The sequence below is a fragment of the Myzus persicae genome, unplaced genomic scaffold (genome assembly GCF_001856785.1).
Source record: "Myzus persicae strain clone G006 unplaced genomic scaffold, MPER_G0061.0, whole genome shotgun sequence".
In the NCBI taxonomy this organism is placed as follows: domain Eukaryota; kingdom Metazoa; phylum Arthropoda; class Insecta; order Hemiptera; family Aphididae; genus Myzus; species Myzus persicae.
Genome location: NW_019100548.1, coordinates 469,815 through 488,916, shown reverse-complemented (window position 1 = coordinate 488,916; position 19,102 = coordinate 469,815). Strand labels below are relative to the sequence as shown.

General features: G+C 27.0%; 3 protein-coding genes across 5 annotated transcripts; 1 reads left to right on the top strand and 2 right to left on the bottom strand.

Moving 5' to 3' along the window:
- Positions 1-1,006: 1,006 nt before the first annotated feature.
- Positions 1,007-3,994, bottom strand: LOC111032206 (major facilitator superfamily domain-containing protein 10). The gene is made up of 9 exons (XM_022312458.1): positions 3,312-3,994; positions 3,146-3,249; positions 2,922-3,080; positions 2,294-2,476; positions 2,113-2,221; positions 1,814-2,034; positions 1,660-1,750; positions 1,453-1,590; positions 1,007-1,378 (listed from the first exon to the last, which is right to left on the bottom strand). The coding sequence occupies exons 1-9, from the start codon at positions 3,532-3,534 to the stop codon at positions 1,269-1,271; spliced, it is 1,338 nt and encodes a 445-aa protein (XP_022168150.1). The 5' UTR covers positions 3,535-3,994; the 3' UTR covers positions 1,007-1,268.
- A 134-nt stretch (positions 3,995-4,128) lies between these two features.
- Positions 4,129-15,006, top strand: LOC111032221 (probable palmitoyltransferase ZDHHC16). 2 transcript variants are annotated; one of them, XM_022312492.1, is made up of 9 exons: positions 4,129-4,347; positions 4,476-4,623; positions 4,709-4,900; positions 4,970-5,087; positions 5,455-5,636; positions 5,701-5,812; positions 5,869-6,061; positions 6,582-6,699; positions 14,052-15,006. In XM_022312492.1, the coding sequence occupies exons 1-8, from the start codon at positions 4,325-4,327 to the stop codon at positions 6,688-6,690; spliced, it is 1,077 nt and encodes a 358-aa protein (XP_022168184.1). In that variant the 5' UTR covers positions 4,129-4,324; the 3' UTR covers positions 6,691-6,699; positions 14,052-15,006. The 2 variants fall into 2 exon arrangements, with proteins under 2 accessions (XP_022168184.1, XP_022168174.1); XM_022312482.1 differs by lacking the exon at positions 14,052-15,006 and having other exon boundaries at positions 6,582-6,732.
- Positions 8,643-17,656, bottom strand: LOC111032191 (serine protease Hayan-like). Of its 2 annotated transcripts, none has more exons than XM_022312441.1 (7): positions 17,412-17,656; positions 10,322-11,371; positions 10,100-10,260; positions 9,932-10,038; positions 9,459-9,749; positions 9,230-9,410; positions 8,643-9,137 (listed from the first exon to the last, which is right to left on the bottom strand). In XM_022312441.1, exons 1-7 carry the CDS (start codon positions 17,482-17,484, stop codon positions 8,970-8,972), a joined length of 2,031 nt encoding a protein of 676 aa, XP_022168133.1. In that variant the 5' UTR covers positions 17,485-17,656; the 3' UTR covers positions 8,643-8,969. The 2 variants fall into 2 exon arrangements, with proteins under 2 accessions (XP_022168133.1, XP_022168141.1); XM_022312449.1 differs by having other exon boundaries at positions 9,230-9,396; positions 9,487-9,749; positions 17,412-17,655.
- Positions 17,657-19,102: the final 1,446 nt, after the last annotated feature.

Here is a 19,102-nt window from a genome sequence, read left to right as displayed (position 1 = left end):
TTTCTTTTTTTCAGCAACAAAACATTTGTTTTGTCTGCGTGAACGTACATTGTCTGTGTTAAATAAGTGAACATGTTGGCCGAAAAAATAATTTTCCTCCCAATTCTCATTAATATTCTCTATTTATATTTTTTATATTATAAAAATAAAAAGTTTTAAATGTAAAATGGTTTCAATGTTCATTAAATAATGTACCTAAAAACAACAACTAAAACTTTCAGTACTTAATTCAAATTAAAAAATAAAACAAGCATTTTCTTACCAACTTGTTTTTCTCCCTCAAAATAAAAACGTAAATAAATGTGTGCATGTATTAGATATAAAAAATTCTTAGTAATTAAGTATTATTTAAACTCCAATTCAGGTGAAACATTGATTCTTAATTTTTCATCTCCGCTTTAAAATTATTAATCAATCATTTATTTTTACTAAATGGTCATAACTCATAATTAACATCATTATAATATATTTCATTAAACTTCTCTAAATGAAGTCACTGACATATCATCTTCTTGTCTAAGTACCTTGAGAGCTTAAGAGTATAATTTATTAATACAGTCATTATTACTAAAAAGTAATCAATTAAAAATGGTTGTTGATGGAAAATAAAACTGACCCTATGAAAGAACAGTCTTGGATTTTCATTCCATATCAGCTTAATTAAACAAGTTGAAATTATAAACAATTTTGATTCAGAAAATTGATACAAAGAATTGCCTTGCTGAATGTGTTAAATTGTACTTATATTATATGAAACTGGTGTTGGATTTGTGCCAATAGGGATTATATTCTAGACATGCTATTCAAAAATAAGAAATGAGTTCTTATGAAAACGCTTGATCTTTCTCTTTGTCCTAAGTATTGAAGTAAAATGTAAGTGAGAGAAAATAAGTTTTATTTTCAAGTTTTTAATGATTTACTTTGTTAAATGCTTATGATATAATATTTCTACTCAGTTCAAAATTATGATTATTAAAACCAGGTGAGTAAAATTAAACAGCTTTAATTTAACAAGTTTCCTACAATTTTTATTTATATATGCCACAATAGTCTTTGGTACAATAATAATTGTTTAATAATCATAAAACTAATGATATAAATGTTTTCGATGATGATGTTCTTATCTAGATATAAAAAATGTAAAATTGAGTTTTTCATTAGCAATTAATACAGCCATGATTTGCACACATATCACAACATATATAAATAAACAAATTATTTTACTTAAAATATGATAGTTCTCAAAAATAATATAATAAAAATGTTAATCATATTTTTTCTTTAGTGTCCTTCAATGTTTTCTTTAACAAAATCCAGGGTAGCAATAATAAAATGCCTCCAATGCAATATGTAATTCTTGGACCAATAGACCAATATACTAAAATACAAATAAATAAATACAGTTAAATATAACTCAAATATTAAAGAATTCTTAAAAATTATGAAACTAACACATTGAAGCAAAAACTGGTCCAACTGCTCGAGCTAAAGCACCTAATGATCGGAATGTACCCATAGCTTTGCCTTTATGAGCATTAGATCCATAATGTGATGCTAATGTGGTCATACACGGAACAACAATAGAGGTAGCTGAAAAATAAAATACATTTTAGTAAAAAGTCTAGTTTAATTAATTGAAGAAATTAATTTATTTCTTACAAACAGCATAAAGAAATAAACCAAAAATGAAAAGTGGAGGAGATTCAGCCATTCCAACACATATGAATGATGGAGCTATGAGTAAAAGTCCCTACAACATTCAATAACATTTATTTAAATAATTAAACACTGATAGTTAAATTAAGACTTTTACCAAAGTGGCAGTTTTAGCTGTGCGTGCTGGAGGTATTCTTCGAACCCAACCACCCTGTAAAATAGCCATGGTAATACCAATACCAAAAAACATCCAACCTTGTTGCATTGAGGTATAGCCAAATTTGTTATGTGTCAAAAACGTTAATGTAAATTCTAAACCAGAATATAGAAATAAATAAGTAAAATAGACGGTACCCAATGTGCGTAACTTCTTAATATCTAAAAATTAAAAAACAAAATAATTACATATTTTTGTAAATGAAGATAAATTACAGCAACTAAATTAAATAATATTACCTTCAGATGGAACAACACCATCTAAAAGTTTAAATTTGAATAAATCTACCACATTAATGTATGTAAATGCTTCTGACAATTTTCCAGCAACTGAAGATGCTCTATTTTTCTAGAAAATAAAATAAACAAATATTGTAAACAATGATTCAAAATTAATGCATAAAAAATAATAATTTATTACTTTTGGAAGTGATTCTTTAAATGTGAAAGTTACAAAAATGATATTAATAATCGTTAAAACAACTGCAAGTAAAGCAGGTTGGACGAACCAGGCCCCTTCTTGACCATGAGACCATTTTGCATACGCTGCTCCTATCATAGGACCAAACACAAATCCTACTGAAAATGCTATTCCAATCATTGCCTAAAAAGTAAAAATTAAACAAAAATATAAATATTTTTACATGTAGTTTTCATAGTATTATTTTCATTACATTACTTGAAAAATAATACGTAATCAATTTATAATGCACGAACAATATAAAATTACAATTCTATAAATTTAAATTGTTTAAAAAAAAAAAAAAGAGTTAAATTAGTTATTTAGTGAGCACTAATTCAATATTTCTATCACCATACAGTTTTGCATCACTTTAGTTTCTTACAATATCGTAACAGTAATATATATAAATATACTTTATTATATTTTAATAAAAATATTATTAAATTTAATGAGAAAAGAAAATTATAAAAATAATATTTAAATGAGAAATAATTGTAGCTGAGATATTTTACTAACTACCCAATTAAAATATTTTTGTTTTTATAGATTAAAATTAAGTATTAATAACTGACAAAAATGTATTTACCATTCCTCTTCCACGCTTTTCTGGTACATATACATCTGTAACAATAGCCATTGATAAACTAACATTGCCTTTACTAAGACCTCCAATAATACGTGACCAAACAAATAATGAAAATGTTGTTGCTTTTGACCAAATTATGTAAGAAGATAAAATGCCTACCTAAAATATAATTTCAGACATAAATATGCAAATGAAATAATATAAAACCATTTCATAGAACTTACCAAACATATAATCATGACTGGTTTACGCCCATAAACATCACTTATCCCACCGAGAATAGGTGATGAAGCAAATTGTAAAAATGAAAACAATGAACCCAGTATACCTAGATGGTTCAATTTTATATTAGTTCCAAATTATGTTTTTAAATTTAATCGTATTACTTACCGCCAAATAAAACTCCATTAAACTTATCTGGTACACCAATAATTTTTTGAAAGACACTTATATGTTGTTCCAGCCAGTGATACAATCCACCAGAGTCATTTTGTTTATAATAGTCTAGTAATGATGGGAAAAGTGGTAATATCATTGTAAATGCCAGTAAATCAAATAATAACGATATGAACACCACATATCCAGTAGCATTTTGTGAGCTTTTTGTTGCCATATGGAAGTTAGATATAAGTTTCAATAAAATTCACATTAAATAGTTAATGTGAGTGAGTAATTGCATGTAACAAAATACAATTGCAATATATAGCATGTGTGTGGAATAGTTGTATATTTTATTATGTTTTTGGCTACTAACACAAAATTAAAATAAAAAGCTAAAAAATGGACTTTGCACCAGATACCTGTTACATAATGATATTTACACCTACACACCAGACACCAGTGCCACAATCCACAGGTACAAAACGAAATATCTACTTTCACTTTACTACTAGGTACCTATTAGTAAATAATAGGTACTAGAAAGTTGTTTATCAGTTTCTAAATGTATTTTATGTTTTTTTACGAAATGTCGTTCCGTTATTACAACAACAAATAATAGTAATATCACAATGTTTATGAAAAAACTAAGAATTTCTAACTCAATAAATTATAGGTAGTTCAATTTTATATTTTTATATTTTATTTAATCAACATTCTTATTTAAAAGTTGAAATGCGCGTTTTAAGATTGATAAGATAAACATATTCTTTAATCCATGTTTTTCTAAACAATTTATCATTTATCTGCTGTTATCTGATTATAACAATCGATAATTTAAAATTTAAAATTTGAAAAAGAATAGTTGACTTGAATAGTTGTAACTTCAATAATTTACAAAATTACAAATAACTTATTACAATTATTAATCCACTGAGCTTGTCCGATGACTATGATAACTTATAGTTTTAAGCTGTTGTAATTTTTTGATCATAATACATAATATTCATTGATTAATAGCTAATATGTCTATTTTAAGGATGATAAAGTAACTATAATTCCAATCTTTTCAATTTATATAAATTAAACAGAAAAACATAATACTGTTACCAACAATTATTCTAGTACAGTAAAACTAATAGAATAATATTTTCTTACATTTCAATCATCTTTCAGAGCAAAATTTAAGAAATCATGGTATCAATTCAAAAATTATTTCTATAATTATGTGTATACTCAAAATGTAACCTATGAACATATGTGTGATTTATTACTGGAGCCCTTGTTTAAAATTGTTGACAAATATACTAATATTTTTGGAAAAGTAAGTTATGATTAATATATTTATGAAAAATTACATTTATTTATTAAATGTTACCTATCTAATTTAAATTATTAATTTTTTTTAGATTATGGTTATTTTAGTGATTGTATTGACGACATTTGTTGTTGCCATAGCTTACTGGATTGGTGTACCATATTATTGGAATAATAATAAACTTTTAACAGTGTTCTTGTTAATATTTGGAAATTGGTTATTAATAAATGTTATATTTCATTATTATATGGGAGTCACTACACCACCTGGATTTCCTACTTCAGTATACCATTTTTTTTCTTTTAAATAACCAGCCAATAAATACAAATATTAATTGCTTGTGCTTTTTCAGAACAGTTTGATTTATAATGATGTAGTAATTTGCAAGAAGTGTGATTCTCCAAAGCCACCCCGTACACACCATTGTTCAATTTGCAACAAATGCATTCTCAAAATGGATCACCATTGTCGTATCCTTTGTATATAATATTAATATAACATATACCCTTATGATATTAAAAGTTATTCTTACTATAGTTTATAAAATTGAATCTAGTGTCCATTAAGTTAGATGTCTATCATATTATTCATTATTAGTTAAATATATTTTAAAAGTGTAATTTGAATGTTAATGTCTACCATAATATGTTCTGTGGTGATTAATTTTTTTTCCAATGGTAAGACTAATGTAAACTACATTACCTCAAATCTTCAACCATTTCAGAAAATATATTTTCAACACCTTTTTATTTTTATTATTGATTTTTAAATAATAAATATGTATACAATATATACTTGAAATACTATCGAAACATTTTTCTTAAGTATATATTAAAGCTTGGATAAACAACTGTGTTGGATTTTATAACCATCGTTACTTTTTTCTCTACATGGTCTACATGACATTAGGTTCATTATTTTTGATAACATTTGGAGCTGACATTGTTTTCACAGAAGTATTCTATAAGGAAGAAGATCCAGTAGGGCATCCAATTAAAGTTAATACTTCATTACCAAATGTAAGTTAAACGTAAATATTTAGACTATATATGTATGGATAAAAAATATTATTATTTAATTCAGACAGATTGGGTCTTAACATTTCAAGATGAATATGAAAACCAAAATTTTGAAATTGATCATGTTGCAGAATGGAGATTTTGGTGTATTATGGTCATAACTTTTATAACATGTGGTAATTTTTAATCAACTTGAGTTACTATTTATACTTTATCCAACAAATTATTTCAGGAGTATTTATTGCATTAGCTATTTTAACGACGTGGCATGGTCTATTAATAAGTTATGGCGAAACAAGCATTGAAGGGCATATAAATAAATTTGAAACAGAAAGATTGTCAGCTATAAACTTTGAATATGTAAATGTTTATGATTATGGTATGAAAATGAATTGGATTATCTTCCTCGGACTTCATAGTGGAAGGTAAATTTCACGTGTAAACACAGTTTGAATTTCAATTCGAAAAACATATAAATAGACTTATATTATATAAATGCTCTGGTTTAGATGATGCTATACTCTCCTCATGTGTTAATAAAAGTTTAAAAGAAACAAAATAGGCAAATAATACATTTGTATTCAGAAAAACCAATTTTGTATTTTTAGCTTTAATAGTAGAATAAACTGACCTATTAAAACTTGAAAGTAAGAAAATTATGGATATTTGAACATAAATGTTATTGTTTTTCTTAATTTTTTATGTAAGTCATGTTAAATATTACAGTTAAAAAAAATACATAACTTCAAAAAATTAAAATATTGTAAAAACAAAAAAGTATGTTTTAACACGGTCACACTGAGATTGAAGTATTTTCAAGTTTGATGACAAAGTTAGGCTTTAAGATGTCCTCATAAATAACTTTTGTATTTTACATCTGATGCAAAAAATAATTTGTCCATAAAAATTTCAAATTAAAATAAACAATTTGACTATTTTTTTTAGAAATTGGAGACATATTGTATTTCCTTCAACTCATAAACCAATAGGAAACGGATTCATATGGCCAACTAAAAATGATATATTTGAAGTGTTTTATTATTATAAACAGTAAATATGTAATGTAAGTGTTCAATATATTTATGAAAATTATTTATTTATGATGATGTAATATTCTTATTAATAATATATGATGACTAATTTATAAAAGAGTGTTGACATGATCTAGGAGTGGGTACTTTGTCTTGCTTTCATCTCCATTCTGTGTCTGTGCAAAGCAGTATTGAATTTTTAATTAACTACAATAATAAACTAGCTGCACATTTAATTATAGTTTTAAACAGAACTTGGTCTAATAAAGTTGTTTTAATGTTTTTTGAACACCAAGTGATTATACAAATAATGGTCTCATATGACATGTTAGGAAAACATTAAAATCAGTAGCGGCTCATGGGTTAATATTCTGGAGAGATTCAGAGATTTAAATTATATAACATACATAAATTTTTTTGTTCGTATGTTAAAGCATACTGGTCAGTAAAAATTCTATTATTTGGTCTTTTTGCATTTTTAAAATAAGAAAAACTACTTATAAAAATGTCAAAAACAATAAATATTAGATAGATAAACGTATAATAGTCATTAAATAATGAAGAAACAGCAATTAAAACATCTAGAACTAATTATCGATGGTGGAGAGGCACATAAATTAATTTTGTGAACTCAGGTTGAATAGCATCTATAATACGTTGTTTATTCTCCCCGGCTCCCTCCGTCCAACCACTCTAGCCATTACATGTTACGTATCGGGCTTCAGTTTTGCTGAACCGGCGACCGTCGTAGAAATGACTAAAATAGTATTCCCATTGAGATAACTATTAACAGATTTTCGATTTTACGACCTTCAATTTATAATAATAAACAATTAAAACGATATAATATATTTTCAATTCAATAAAAATATTTCTATACATTATTATTTACAAGTAGCTGGTTTTATTTAAAGGGAGACACAGTCTCAAAGTCTCCCCTGACTAAAATTCTTTGTTAAGAGACATAATATGAAACTAGTGTATCGTCTATGAGACATGTGTACTAACATATTATGTAAGATATATGTTAAACCCATAATTTATAAATTATACAACATGTGTTTTTTAATAAAAATCTCTTATGGACAAAAAAAAAATCTTCTAAACATTGAAACCAATAACAAAACAAATTTTTGAATTTAGATTAATCTATATTCTTTTTTTTAATTTTATTTTTTTTAGCTTTTATTAATATTTCTATATTCTTTATATTTCCAACTATAGCTTGGTTTTACTTTATTTTTAGTAAAAAATATTAGTGCAACAAAAGATGATGTGTCTTCTGCTTAAGAAAAATCTATTTAATAGAGGTGTCCAAATAGAAGTTTAATTGAAATTAATTTATGAGTTATTAATAATAAAGAAAGTGATATACCTTTTTCATGTCTTGCTTAACTAGCTTAAGTTTTTAAAAATATTTTGACTGAGCTATTTACAGGCTTCAGAAGTATCAAAATGTGTAAAAATCACTAAATAAAACAAATTATTTTGAGTCTGAGATTTATAAATATTTTATTTTTATACGCAAGATTTTCAATGTAATACAAGATTCAACATAAGTTATCCTATCTTTAACAAACTCAAACACAACAACAGTTCACAAATCAATTAACAAAATATCGGTTTAACCTAAAAGTAACAATGAACTCTATGTTACACATTGATTTGAAACTTCTCTGAAACGTTTATTTGACAGAATATTGCAGAGTGGAATATTAACTATACTCTGTCCAGCGAGAGAACTCACCGGTTTTTCGCATCCCTCCGTGTCACCACGCTCATAAAACCGGCTCACCTATTGTAGGGTGACATGTAGGGGAACCAGATTTGGAACCCGGCGCATTCTCTTGCTGAACAGAGTATACCTAGATTTGTTATTCTAACAAAGTCAACAACTAAATTTGCTTTAATTTAGTTTTTAACATTAAAATAAATTACTTTAATAAAAATATCATAAAATACACTAATAATGTAGGCTGACAAACGGTCTTAGCTCATGATCGTTTTTCAGATACAATGAACTTTGAATTCAAATTTAACACATCCATTACAGTGGCTCACACAGTCACTGAGCCACCACACCTAGTAAAGCAGTACCCACTTCCCAACTTATTTTATTTATTCTTCTCGAAGATATTGATCCTCATTCAGTATAACTTGAATGTATACATGACTAACATATTAAAAGTATGAATTAAAATAATATAGTTTTAATTATTTACAAAAATCTTAAACACACATATAAAAATAAGCTATTTTTAAATATGAATAGGTATATCATAATGCACAAATTATCTTAGTTTTAGGGCCAAACAATTTGTTCTATCCAAGGTAAAAATGCTGAAACTTTAGTGTATACACCTGGTGAATTTTCTGTTGCACACAATTTTCCAAATGATGTTATCCCAATTAAATTGAAAACACATGCATTTTTCTCTGATTTTACTACTAGTGGTCCGCCAGAATCACCCTAAATAGTAAGTAATAATTCAATTTAAATTATTTATTTGTTCAATTTAAATTCTATTAGTTTATGATTTTTGAATACATAATTTCACTAACCAAACAAGTATCATGTCCTCCTGCCAAATCTCCAGCACACAACATAGAATCTATAATACCTCTATTTAGGGTTCTTGTTTTGCTTTCTGCTTCATATAATTTACCACACTGACGATTATTTATTAAATCTAAATCCACTTTCAATAAATCATCACTGGAACGGTCGCCTAAATCAAATAAACTAATATTTTACATATTTTTTTAAAGAAAAAACTGAAAATATAGGTACATGTTAAGTATTGAATGTCTTAAATTACCATATTCAATGCTTCCCCATCCAGTAGCAGTAACTTTTTGGGAATAATTGATATAGTCATTATTGTAAAGACAAGCTGGCCGAATGTGGTCATTTAAATTAACTTTATCATCTAAACGTAATAGAGCAATGTCATTATACTTAGATGTTTTAATATAATCAGGATGCACAATGGTTTCTTCCACCAGATATTCTACAGGATGAGCTCCATCATTATTGGTCTGTAAATTCAAATCTCCCAATCTCACTCGTACTGGTGTGCCTCTGTCAAACATTATTCATTATTAAACGTATATTTTGACATAATAGGTATGTAAAAACAGATATTTTAGGAAATGTTAAGTTGTATAATTCTACAAATTCAGTATTGATAATGATTATTGATTTGTATCATTTATTTGATTAGCAGTTTGTAGATTTTAACACCAAATAAATTATTAACTTACAATGTACTATGCGTACAATGAGCAGCTGTCAACACAAATTGTTCACTAATTAATGTACCACCACAATTCCATGAAGTTCCAGACCCTGCTCGAAATCCTACTGCCACCTATGTACAAATGATACCATTGTAAATATGTTAAAATTGTATTGTTTCAGCCACATTATACCATGTGTGGGAATTCTCCTAATTCAGCTTTAGTTCCACCAACAATTAACCCAACGCTTTTTGAATCACATTTTTCTATTGACACTGGCTTTGATGCTGTGTCAATTGACAGAGGTAATACAGAAACTGTTGTTCTGAGTGCTTTGGAATATTCTTCGCATTCTGTGGTAAAAATTAATATTTAATGCTTATCGTTCTGTTTGCTAGTTAATTTTAATTTTACTTTTTTCACTGATGCGTTTATTATCTTCATTCGGGCTATTTTGATATTCGTAATATTTTTTGGTGGTTGTTGTCAATGTTGTATCAGTTAAATCATCAGGAAATAATATACTGCTACTAGTCTTATGGTTAGTATTTTGACTTGGCCTCTTGTTTTCTTCATAACCACCATGGTTGATTTGACTGTAGTTTGGAAGCGGCGAATTGTTTTCATTGTAACCACTATGATTGATTTGACTGTAGTTTGGAAGCGGCGAATTGTTTTCGTTGTTTCCTGAGCTATATATATGCTGTGGTTTTTTGGTGGTTGTATAATAATTAGGATTATTATTTTGATTTGATTCGTATGTTACCTGGTGTGGTTGATTATCATATTGATTATAATTTGGTCTTTGGGGCACAGAATTTTTGTTTTTATTATTATTTTGATTTTGTGGGTATGTTTCATAATATGGTTGATTGAAATAATTGTTATTTTGATGCTGAATTACAGGCCTCTGTGTTTCATAATTAGGATAATTGTAATAATTTTGAGGTGCATTAGTAGTTTGGTCACTGCCATACATAACATTTTCATTGTTTGAATTTGGCCTATTATTAGTGTTATACAACCCGTATTCATTTGTAGTTCTAATAGGTGTAGTCTTATTTTTATTGTTAGGTTTAATAACTACATCTTGTTCGTAGTTTTGATAAGGTCTATCTTCAACAAACTCCATAGTATTTGAACTTTGGTGTAAAACATTAGCTACGAAGTTGGGAGTCTTATGTTTTTGATAGTCAAAAAAATTTATATTTGTTATTGGATTTGGTTGTAATACTGGTGCATGAAAGAAATCAGGATTAATACCTAATGGGGGTTGTATTGATCGATCCTCTTTTTGATCGTTATTAGAAACAAAATGTTTGTTTCTTAAAACATTTTTAGCACAACAAATAATTGTCTGTCTAGAATTACATACAGCTCCTAAATCAGTACTTCTTTGACATTTGCTTCTATATTGACAAAATCCAACAACACCATTTTTGTTTGTACATTCATCTCCAATTTCTGTAAATAATAAATTATACACATCTCTATATTAGTATATCGCATATGTATAAGTTTGCATTTAAAGAAGTAAGTATAAATAAATTTTCTCTTTATGATATATCATATGTATAATGTAGGGTAATAGAAAATTGTATCAACAATTAATTATGGCGTTAATTAATTGTTTATCATCATTTAGAATTTCAAAAAAAAAAAAAAAATTGGTCTTAAGAATTAAACAAAATTAATTTTAGAAATAAATTTATTATTCATGAATTATTATATTTTTATAAACAGTTATATATAGTGATTATACTTAAATTAAAAAATTTTGACGCGCGGACAACCCATAATCTTCTCATTTTTAAATGTTATTCGATAATCGATTTGTACAAAAATTCTAATTACACGATAAGCATAAAAAATTATCTTTTACAAAAAACAATATTTGTTTCTTACAAATGTATTTAAATGTATTTTTTTACAAGATTTTTAAAATATTTTAGATTCAGAGGTGGATTTAGAGGGAGGGGTTTGTTTGGAGCTGAAGCACCTATCGTTTAGCATATTGAACTTATTTTAAAAATTATAAATTATTCTAAATAACCTTTATCGCGTACGACAATTAAACGTATTAATTATATTTTCAATTTTGTACTAACATAAAATATTATGTATAATTTGTTTTCACCCCGAAGTTGTTTGTAATAAGTACCTTTAAAGTTTAAGGCCATTATAATTAAAATATTAAAATAGCACTAACCATAAAAACAATCTAGATCCGCAATTGTTTCAACACTTCATTAAAGAATGTTCCTACTAAAACTGTAATATTTTTGAAAAGTATGTACCTACTACCTACTAGTATTAATGACTGATCGTAAACTGTGTCGTGGCCAAATACTTTAATATCTTATGCTGATAGACTATAGTATAAGACCTTAGTATAAGGTCTATGATCGTGAGACAACTCACGAAATGAGCAGTCCGCTAATTTAATTTTCTAAAATAAAGTTGTTTATGTATGTCATATTCAATATAATCAATCTGGTGAACTTCGGGCTTAAGTGTATATAACTTTTGGGACAACCAGATATTGTTTATAGTTGGCAATTATCATCAATATTATGTTTTAGTATGATCTCAACAAAATAAAATAAGTTTTGAGATTTTTCATTTCAAGTATATATTTCCCTATATTACCGCACACTACACGTATATGACAGCCGTATTTTATACAATTTCTAATTGTAGGTACATATTATAAATATATAATATACAAATTTAAATATTATAATAGGTAACTAATAACTAATAAGTTATTACATTAAGACTTGCAATTATAGTTGATTTATAATTTAAAATTCTAAACGGAAAGAGGTCTACAAGTAACAAGGATACAAGTAACTTATCATAAATATACTTCCTAAAATATTTTTTAATATAATATGTTACAAATAATGTAAGAATGTAAGACATTTAATAAATAAATAACAATCACACATAGTCTAACATTCAAAAATTCAAAATGTGCGTACATTTATTACACATGATTTATTATTCATTGGGTATAGTTAAATAATCTATAATTATATCATATACAATTATAGACAAATCTTATGCCTTATCAACCTTAACCATCGAAAGGTTAGGTTATTTGTATGACAAAAAAATACCTACTTAAATAATATTTAATTTTTTCAGTATAATTACTTCATTTAGGATGGAATTGAAATTTAGAATTTTTAGTTTTTGTCTGAGGGTCCTTACAGTATAATGAGTCCTGCAGAGGACGTGCCCTCTCTGCACTACATATTAAGTCCAGGACTGGGTATATTAAATACACTACAAATATGTTTTTTATCTGTATATAAATAATCTACGAAAAAAAAATTGAAAATCGAATTAATTTTTTTTCGTCTAATAAACGTCTATTTAGATTCTAGACTCGATGCCTCTACGTAGATTTTATATAAGTAGACTTAATATCGGCCCATACACGATAAATATTATTGATATCAATAAAAACCCATCGTTAAAAATCAAAATTGTTTTGATATTTTCAATACAACCAATACTTGACCAATAATATTGTTAATATTAATCGTGTTAGATCACTTTATAGACACTTTATTATAGTGTTAACTGGGAAGGACCATCGCTACTCTTGTGTACCTACATATACTTGTATAGGTGGTTACTAGTTATAAATAATAACACTTATGCAGGTATCAAATACTCAACTTTTCTACACGGCACAACTGACGACGGTCTAATCCAGATTCGATAATATGACTTTTAGAATTATTTCAGTTTGTGAATCAACCGGAAAGGTTTTAACTATGCTTATACAATTTATTATACCACTCACTAAGATAGAATTCTATATTTCTATCTTAGTCCGTGCCCCATGGTTTATAAATAAATATTCCTGTAATTTATTATTTTATTATATTTATTATTTATGTATAAATTAACGGCATTAAAAACACTGCAATATAATTAATATCACAAATTTAACAGTATAAACTGTACCTACCTATAGGAATATTACATACATTGTATTTACGTGATAGAATAGTGTGGCCTTGCCGTCTTGGTACCAATGAACCAATGCAATGGTTATTGGCGCCTGGTGGTATTCAATATTGGCTAAGGACATAATTATTATGAGGGCATTTTTTGCGAAATTGAACAGATTAATTGGTAACCAAAAGGACTTCTGAAGCCTGCCGTTACCTACTCGTGTATAAGACACGAGTGAAAATTCGCTCTACCATTCGCGGTGCATCAATCAATGTGACATTGTGACCTTCAATTAATCTCAGAGTAAAGTTAACACAAAATCGGACGCAACATTCGGATAATGGTTCGAGAGCGATTATTTATTATAATAGTTTACCTATATAATACTACCTATATAATATATTGGTAAAATTAAATCCAAATTTAAAGTGTGCTGTATACGTAATTTAATAAATTCGTATTATAATCGTTTTTAGGAAAAAAAAATATGAAATCCATTAAATTTGTATATTAAACGCCATTAGCATATAAATGGACTTGTTGTTCTATAAACTAGAATGATTATAACCGCTGGAATGCAGTTAATGGTATATAATATTGAAATATGCGTATAGGTATATCCGTATATATAGATTTAGACATAAAGATGATTATGTTGTTATATATGTATATATTGTGACACTTAATAGCTGCTTGAATTAACTTATATAAAAATTAACAGTTAATAATAAATACAAATGAACATCTAAATACGTACCGACCACCCTAGGTGACGCATAGATAATTAATTGTTCTCAATACGTTTCATTTTTTTTGTTGATCTATCTTAAAAATTGCAGTGTTTTATATTTAAGCATTTTCAGTCATAGGTATATTAAGAAATGAAAAGTTGTTCTCAAACATCTTCTACAGGTATTACTGGTTTATTGAACGAATATTTTACTTTGTACCTGTAAGTAGTTTTAGAATAAATTAGTTCAGTAATTTTTGGGAGCACCTCCGATGTAACCACCAGCTTTTGTTCAGAGATTTAGCAATTTATTTTTTTGAATGCGATAGTGATTGACGGTTGTGTTAAAATTAAAAAAAAAATAATATACCTATATATCATAGTGTCCTATATAATGTACAAAGGTGAGCGAAAAAAATGTCTTTGTATCTCATTTTTTTTTTTTGATTCTAAGCAGAGCCGTGCCTTGTGGGGGAAGGGCTGTGGGCAAACGTCCCGGACGCATTGTTTAAAGCGGCGGTAAAATTTTTTTTTATAATATTTTAAACTTTACATAAATAAAATATATAAGAAAGATTATTGTTTTACAATTATTTTAGACCATTATAAATTTTTTCTGAACAAATTTCCGACTATGTTCGAGTAATAACAATTGGTCAACCTCAACGTTTTATTCTTGTATTATTTGGCTTTATAATAAATTATCGTATTCTTTATCTCAAAATCAAATACAACGAAGATATTGACCAGGAAATAATTAACGAAATCGAATTTTTTAATACGAAGTAAAACTAATTTTACCAGACTTAAACTAAACTGCTTTAAATATTTTAAATGCAATTAAAAAATATGAACTTAATTCAACTTGTCCAAACTTAATGATTGCATATATAGATTGTTTCTTACCATGCCTGTTACCGTCACTTCCGAGGAACGCTTTTTTAGTAAATTGAAATTAACTAAGACGTTTTTACGATCAACCATGTAACATGTTGCAAGAGATATTGACCAATTCAGGAATATTGTCAATTGGGAATGAAATAACGAAAAACATAGATTTTGAAGACGTCATTGAAGATTTCGCTTCAATAAGGTCCAGGAAAATTAATTATTTAACTAAGTACCTATATGATAAGCTCTTATGATACGTTTATAAATATAATATGTATATATAATATAATTTGTGATTTGTATTAATTTTTAATTATGTAATACGGTATAAATTAATAAATTATACCTAACTATTTAGTTTAATAATTGCTATTACAATCAGTTTTAGATTTTTGTCAAATCAATGTTCAAAATAAGTAGTAAAAAATTTAATTAAATAGGAATTAAATGCGTTATGATTAATGATAAATAAAATACGGGGTGAATATTTTTATTTTTGCCCTGGGCGCCAAATCTTATAGGCACGGCTCTGATTCTAAGCAGTTAGAACAGAAACAGAGAATATGTATATTTTAAAAAGTTTTTAAAAAATGTAATTGGTAAAAAAAATTTTTTTATAGTTTTAATAGTTATTTTATTGTAAGTTAAAATATTTATTGATAAATGTTTGGAAGCTTGTTAAAATAATTTAAGCTGATATACCATTATTTTTTACTAACAAACACCGATAAAATATATATAAGCGTATTTCCTGTGTGAATCATTTATCGAAAATTCACAACTGTTCTATTCGCTTTTGTATCCTTACAGGAAATTGTGAATTTTATTTTATTTTATTTTTTTGCAATTACTACAGATCCTGTTTTTCACCAAATGTGATATAACAAACATTCTCGTTATATTTTTTACTTAAATAATTGATTTTTCATAATGTACTTAGGTAAATGTATTTTGATTATATTTACCTTCATTTTTTTATAAATACAAACCTTAGCCCAATTGTAAATGTTAACATTAAATTTACAACAAAATTTTTAGCAAGATTATTATAGCTATTTACATCATCGCTTATTATATGCTATATTATATGACAGGTATGAAGCTTGTGCAGGAATAACTTATATCACACCGAAAAAGTGAATCAGGAGAATCATTAATTCCATTTTGAAGTCACCACTTTAATGTAACATTAAATAATTGTACAATAATTTGAAACTTGAAACCCTACTATAGGTCAACTATATTTATGTTCATATAATCGTATATATTTACGTTGTACATGAAAAAAAACCATCCCTGGACGATTTAATTTATTATTGATATTATTAAAGCAAAAGCCACACAATTAAGTAAATAATACACAAGTGATAATCCTCCCTCGTATTGACTATGGCTGCTTGAGTGGGTACGAGTGGGTACTAGACATATACGGTATACAATATTTGGGGGTCGGTGGTTTTTCTGACCGCTATATGTACAATTTTAATTTCAATAAAGTAACTGTTACTTTTATGTTATATCACAAATGCCAGGGTGAGTGTCGATACGTATCAGATAACTAATTATCTACCTGTAATCGCAGAACAATAATAATATAAAATACTTTTCAAATCGCCTTTGGGTAGGTAGGTATATAATATTATACCAATAGGTGTATATAATGTGTGTGTGTGCAAAATGTGACTCTGGCTAACAACCTTCTTGTTGATGCATCTAACAGTTAATAAAAGAAAAAAATGTGTGTGTGTGTGTTCAACAATAATATCAGAATTATTTTAATATATGGTGATAAATTTGATGATACATAAATATTTAAATTGGTAAATATCTTAGAAATTATTAGTTCATTTTTCGATTAAAGTCATAAAATAATTTCAAAATTAGGTAAAAACTATTCTTCACACAACGTACCTTGCTCAAGTGCCTGACAATAACTCACAACAATCAAAGCACCGATTGCTCTCCAGATATGTATACGACGCATATTATTATTTTCGTTACTCGTACAAGAACAATGATAAATTGATAAGATATATAATTATATGATAATTATGTGTGTGTAGTATAATATTAATTAATGTACTTCACTTTTACACCACTAGTTTGCTGACTTATACAACGAGACTAACGACCAAGTGCAATACATTGATAGCGAATAAACAAAATGAACAGAAATCCATTCTGGTTTCCCCCCTTAAACTTTTTCATACATTTATGTGAGGATATTCAATTATATACTGGATGCCCTACCACCTCTTCATACACGAGGATAGCGTGCATTAAGGCCTGTTATAATATAGGAAATGAATTATCTAATTTTTGGAAAAACCTTGAATATTAATCATCGTAAGACATAACATACACAATATTTGTTTTCAGAAAAATTTGATTTGAATATAAAATGATTTGTCAATATAAATAGCTATATTAATACACTTTAATGCAGTATTATGTTTGTTTTCTGTAATTAATAACTAAATAGGTATTATTATTATTTAAAATGGTAAATGAAGAAAAATATTGTCTGGAATGTAAATGACGCATGCTTATCCATTTTAATACCACTACTTACAGACCTAAGAGGGCACAACAGGTAACAGCGTATTATTAAATTTATTCTTCTTGCTACTTGTGAAACAAGTTAATGCACATCAGATATAAAATACTGGCCTCAGATCACTGCAGCGGTGATCGTTGAAATGTAAATTTTCACAAAAATAATCCCAAGAACTTGTAGAAAATATGACACATGTAATGAAGAATTATTTTTGACGTCAGTGTAGGTATACAACACGCAATTAAGAAATTAACATAACTATTAAAAAAATAATAACATGTCTATATATATTTAATATCCGTAATGTATATAGGGCATTGGTAAAGTTATCGAACTTAAGTGTTTGTGAAAAGCTTCATGATCACGCGAAATCAAATTAGAACACCGTGTGACAGTTATTTGGCTCATCTATTAAATGTATAAAAATAATAATGAATTGTCTCGTGTACAAAATAAAACGTTTCTGAGCGTGATCAAACTACATTTGTTTAGAGTTTTTCAATATTTTTGGATTGCTGTGAGTTGTGGATGGAACATAATTTTATTTCGCTTGGAAATATTTATAACATCATAAACAACCGAGATAAGTATGAGTTTATAATCCAAAAAAGCGGGAAAGTGGGTGACGCTGTATTGTAAATAAGAGGTGACACTGTTCAATTTTAATTCAATATGATATATAAAATCATTGTACCTTTACAAAAAACGATTCTGAGCGAAGACGTCTTATCAGCCCACAATATTACCAAGTATATTTTATGATATTATATTATTATTGTGATTGAAGTAATTAATTTTACTATTAGGAATTATTTAGCAAATTGAATTTTTTTGTCATTGTGTGTATGATATATAATAGAACACTTTAAAAGTCTCCAGTACGCCCAAATATTATTAAATTACAACAAAATAATTAAAATAGGCAATAGCTATATTTAAACATCTAACTTCGTCCATCTGAACTCAAAATGTCTATAAAAAAATTGTTTTGGTTGCAATATGAAGTATTTATGTCGAAATATTTTGAAAATTGAAAAGTGTGTAA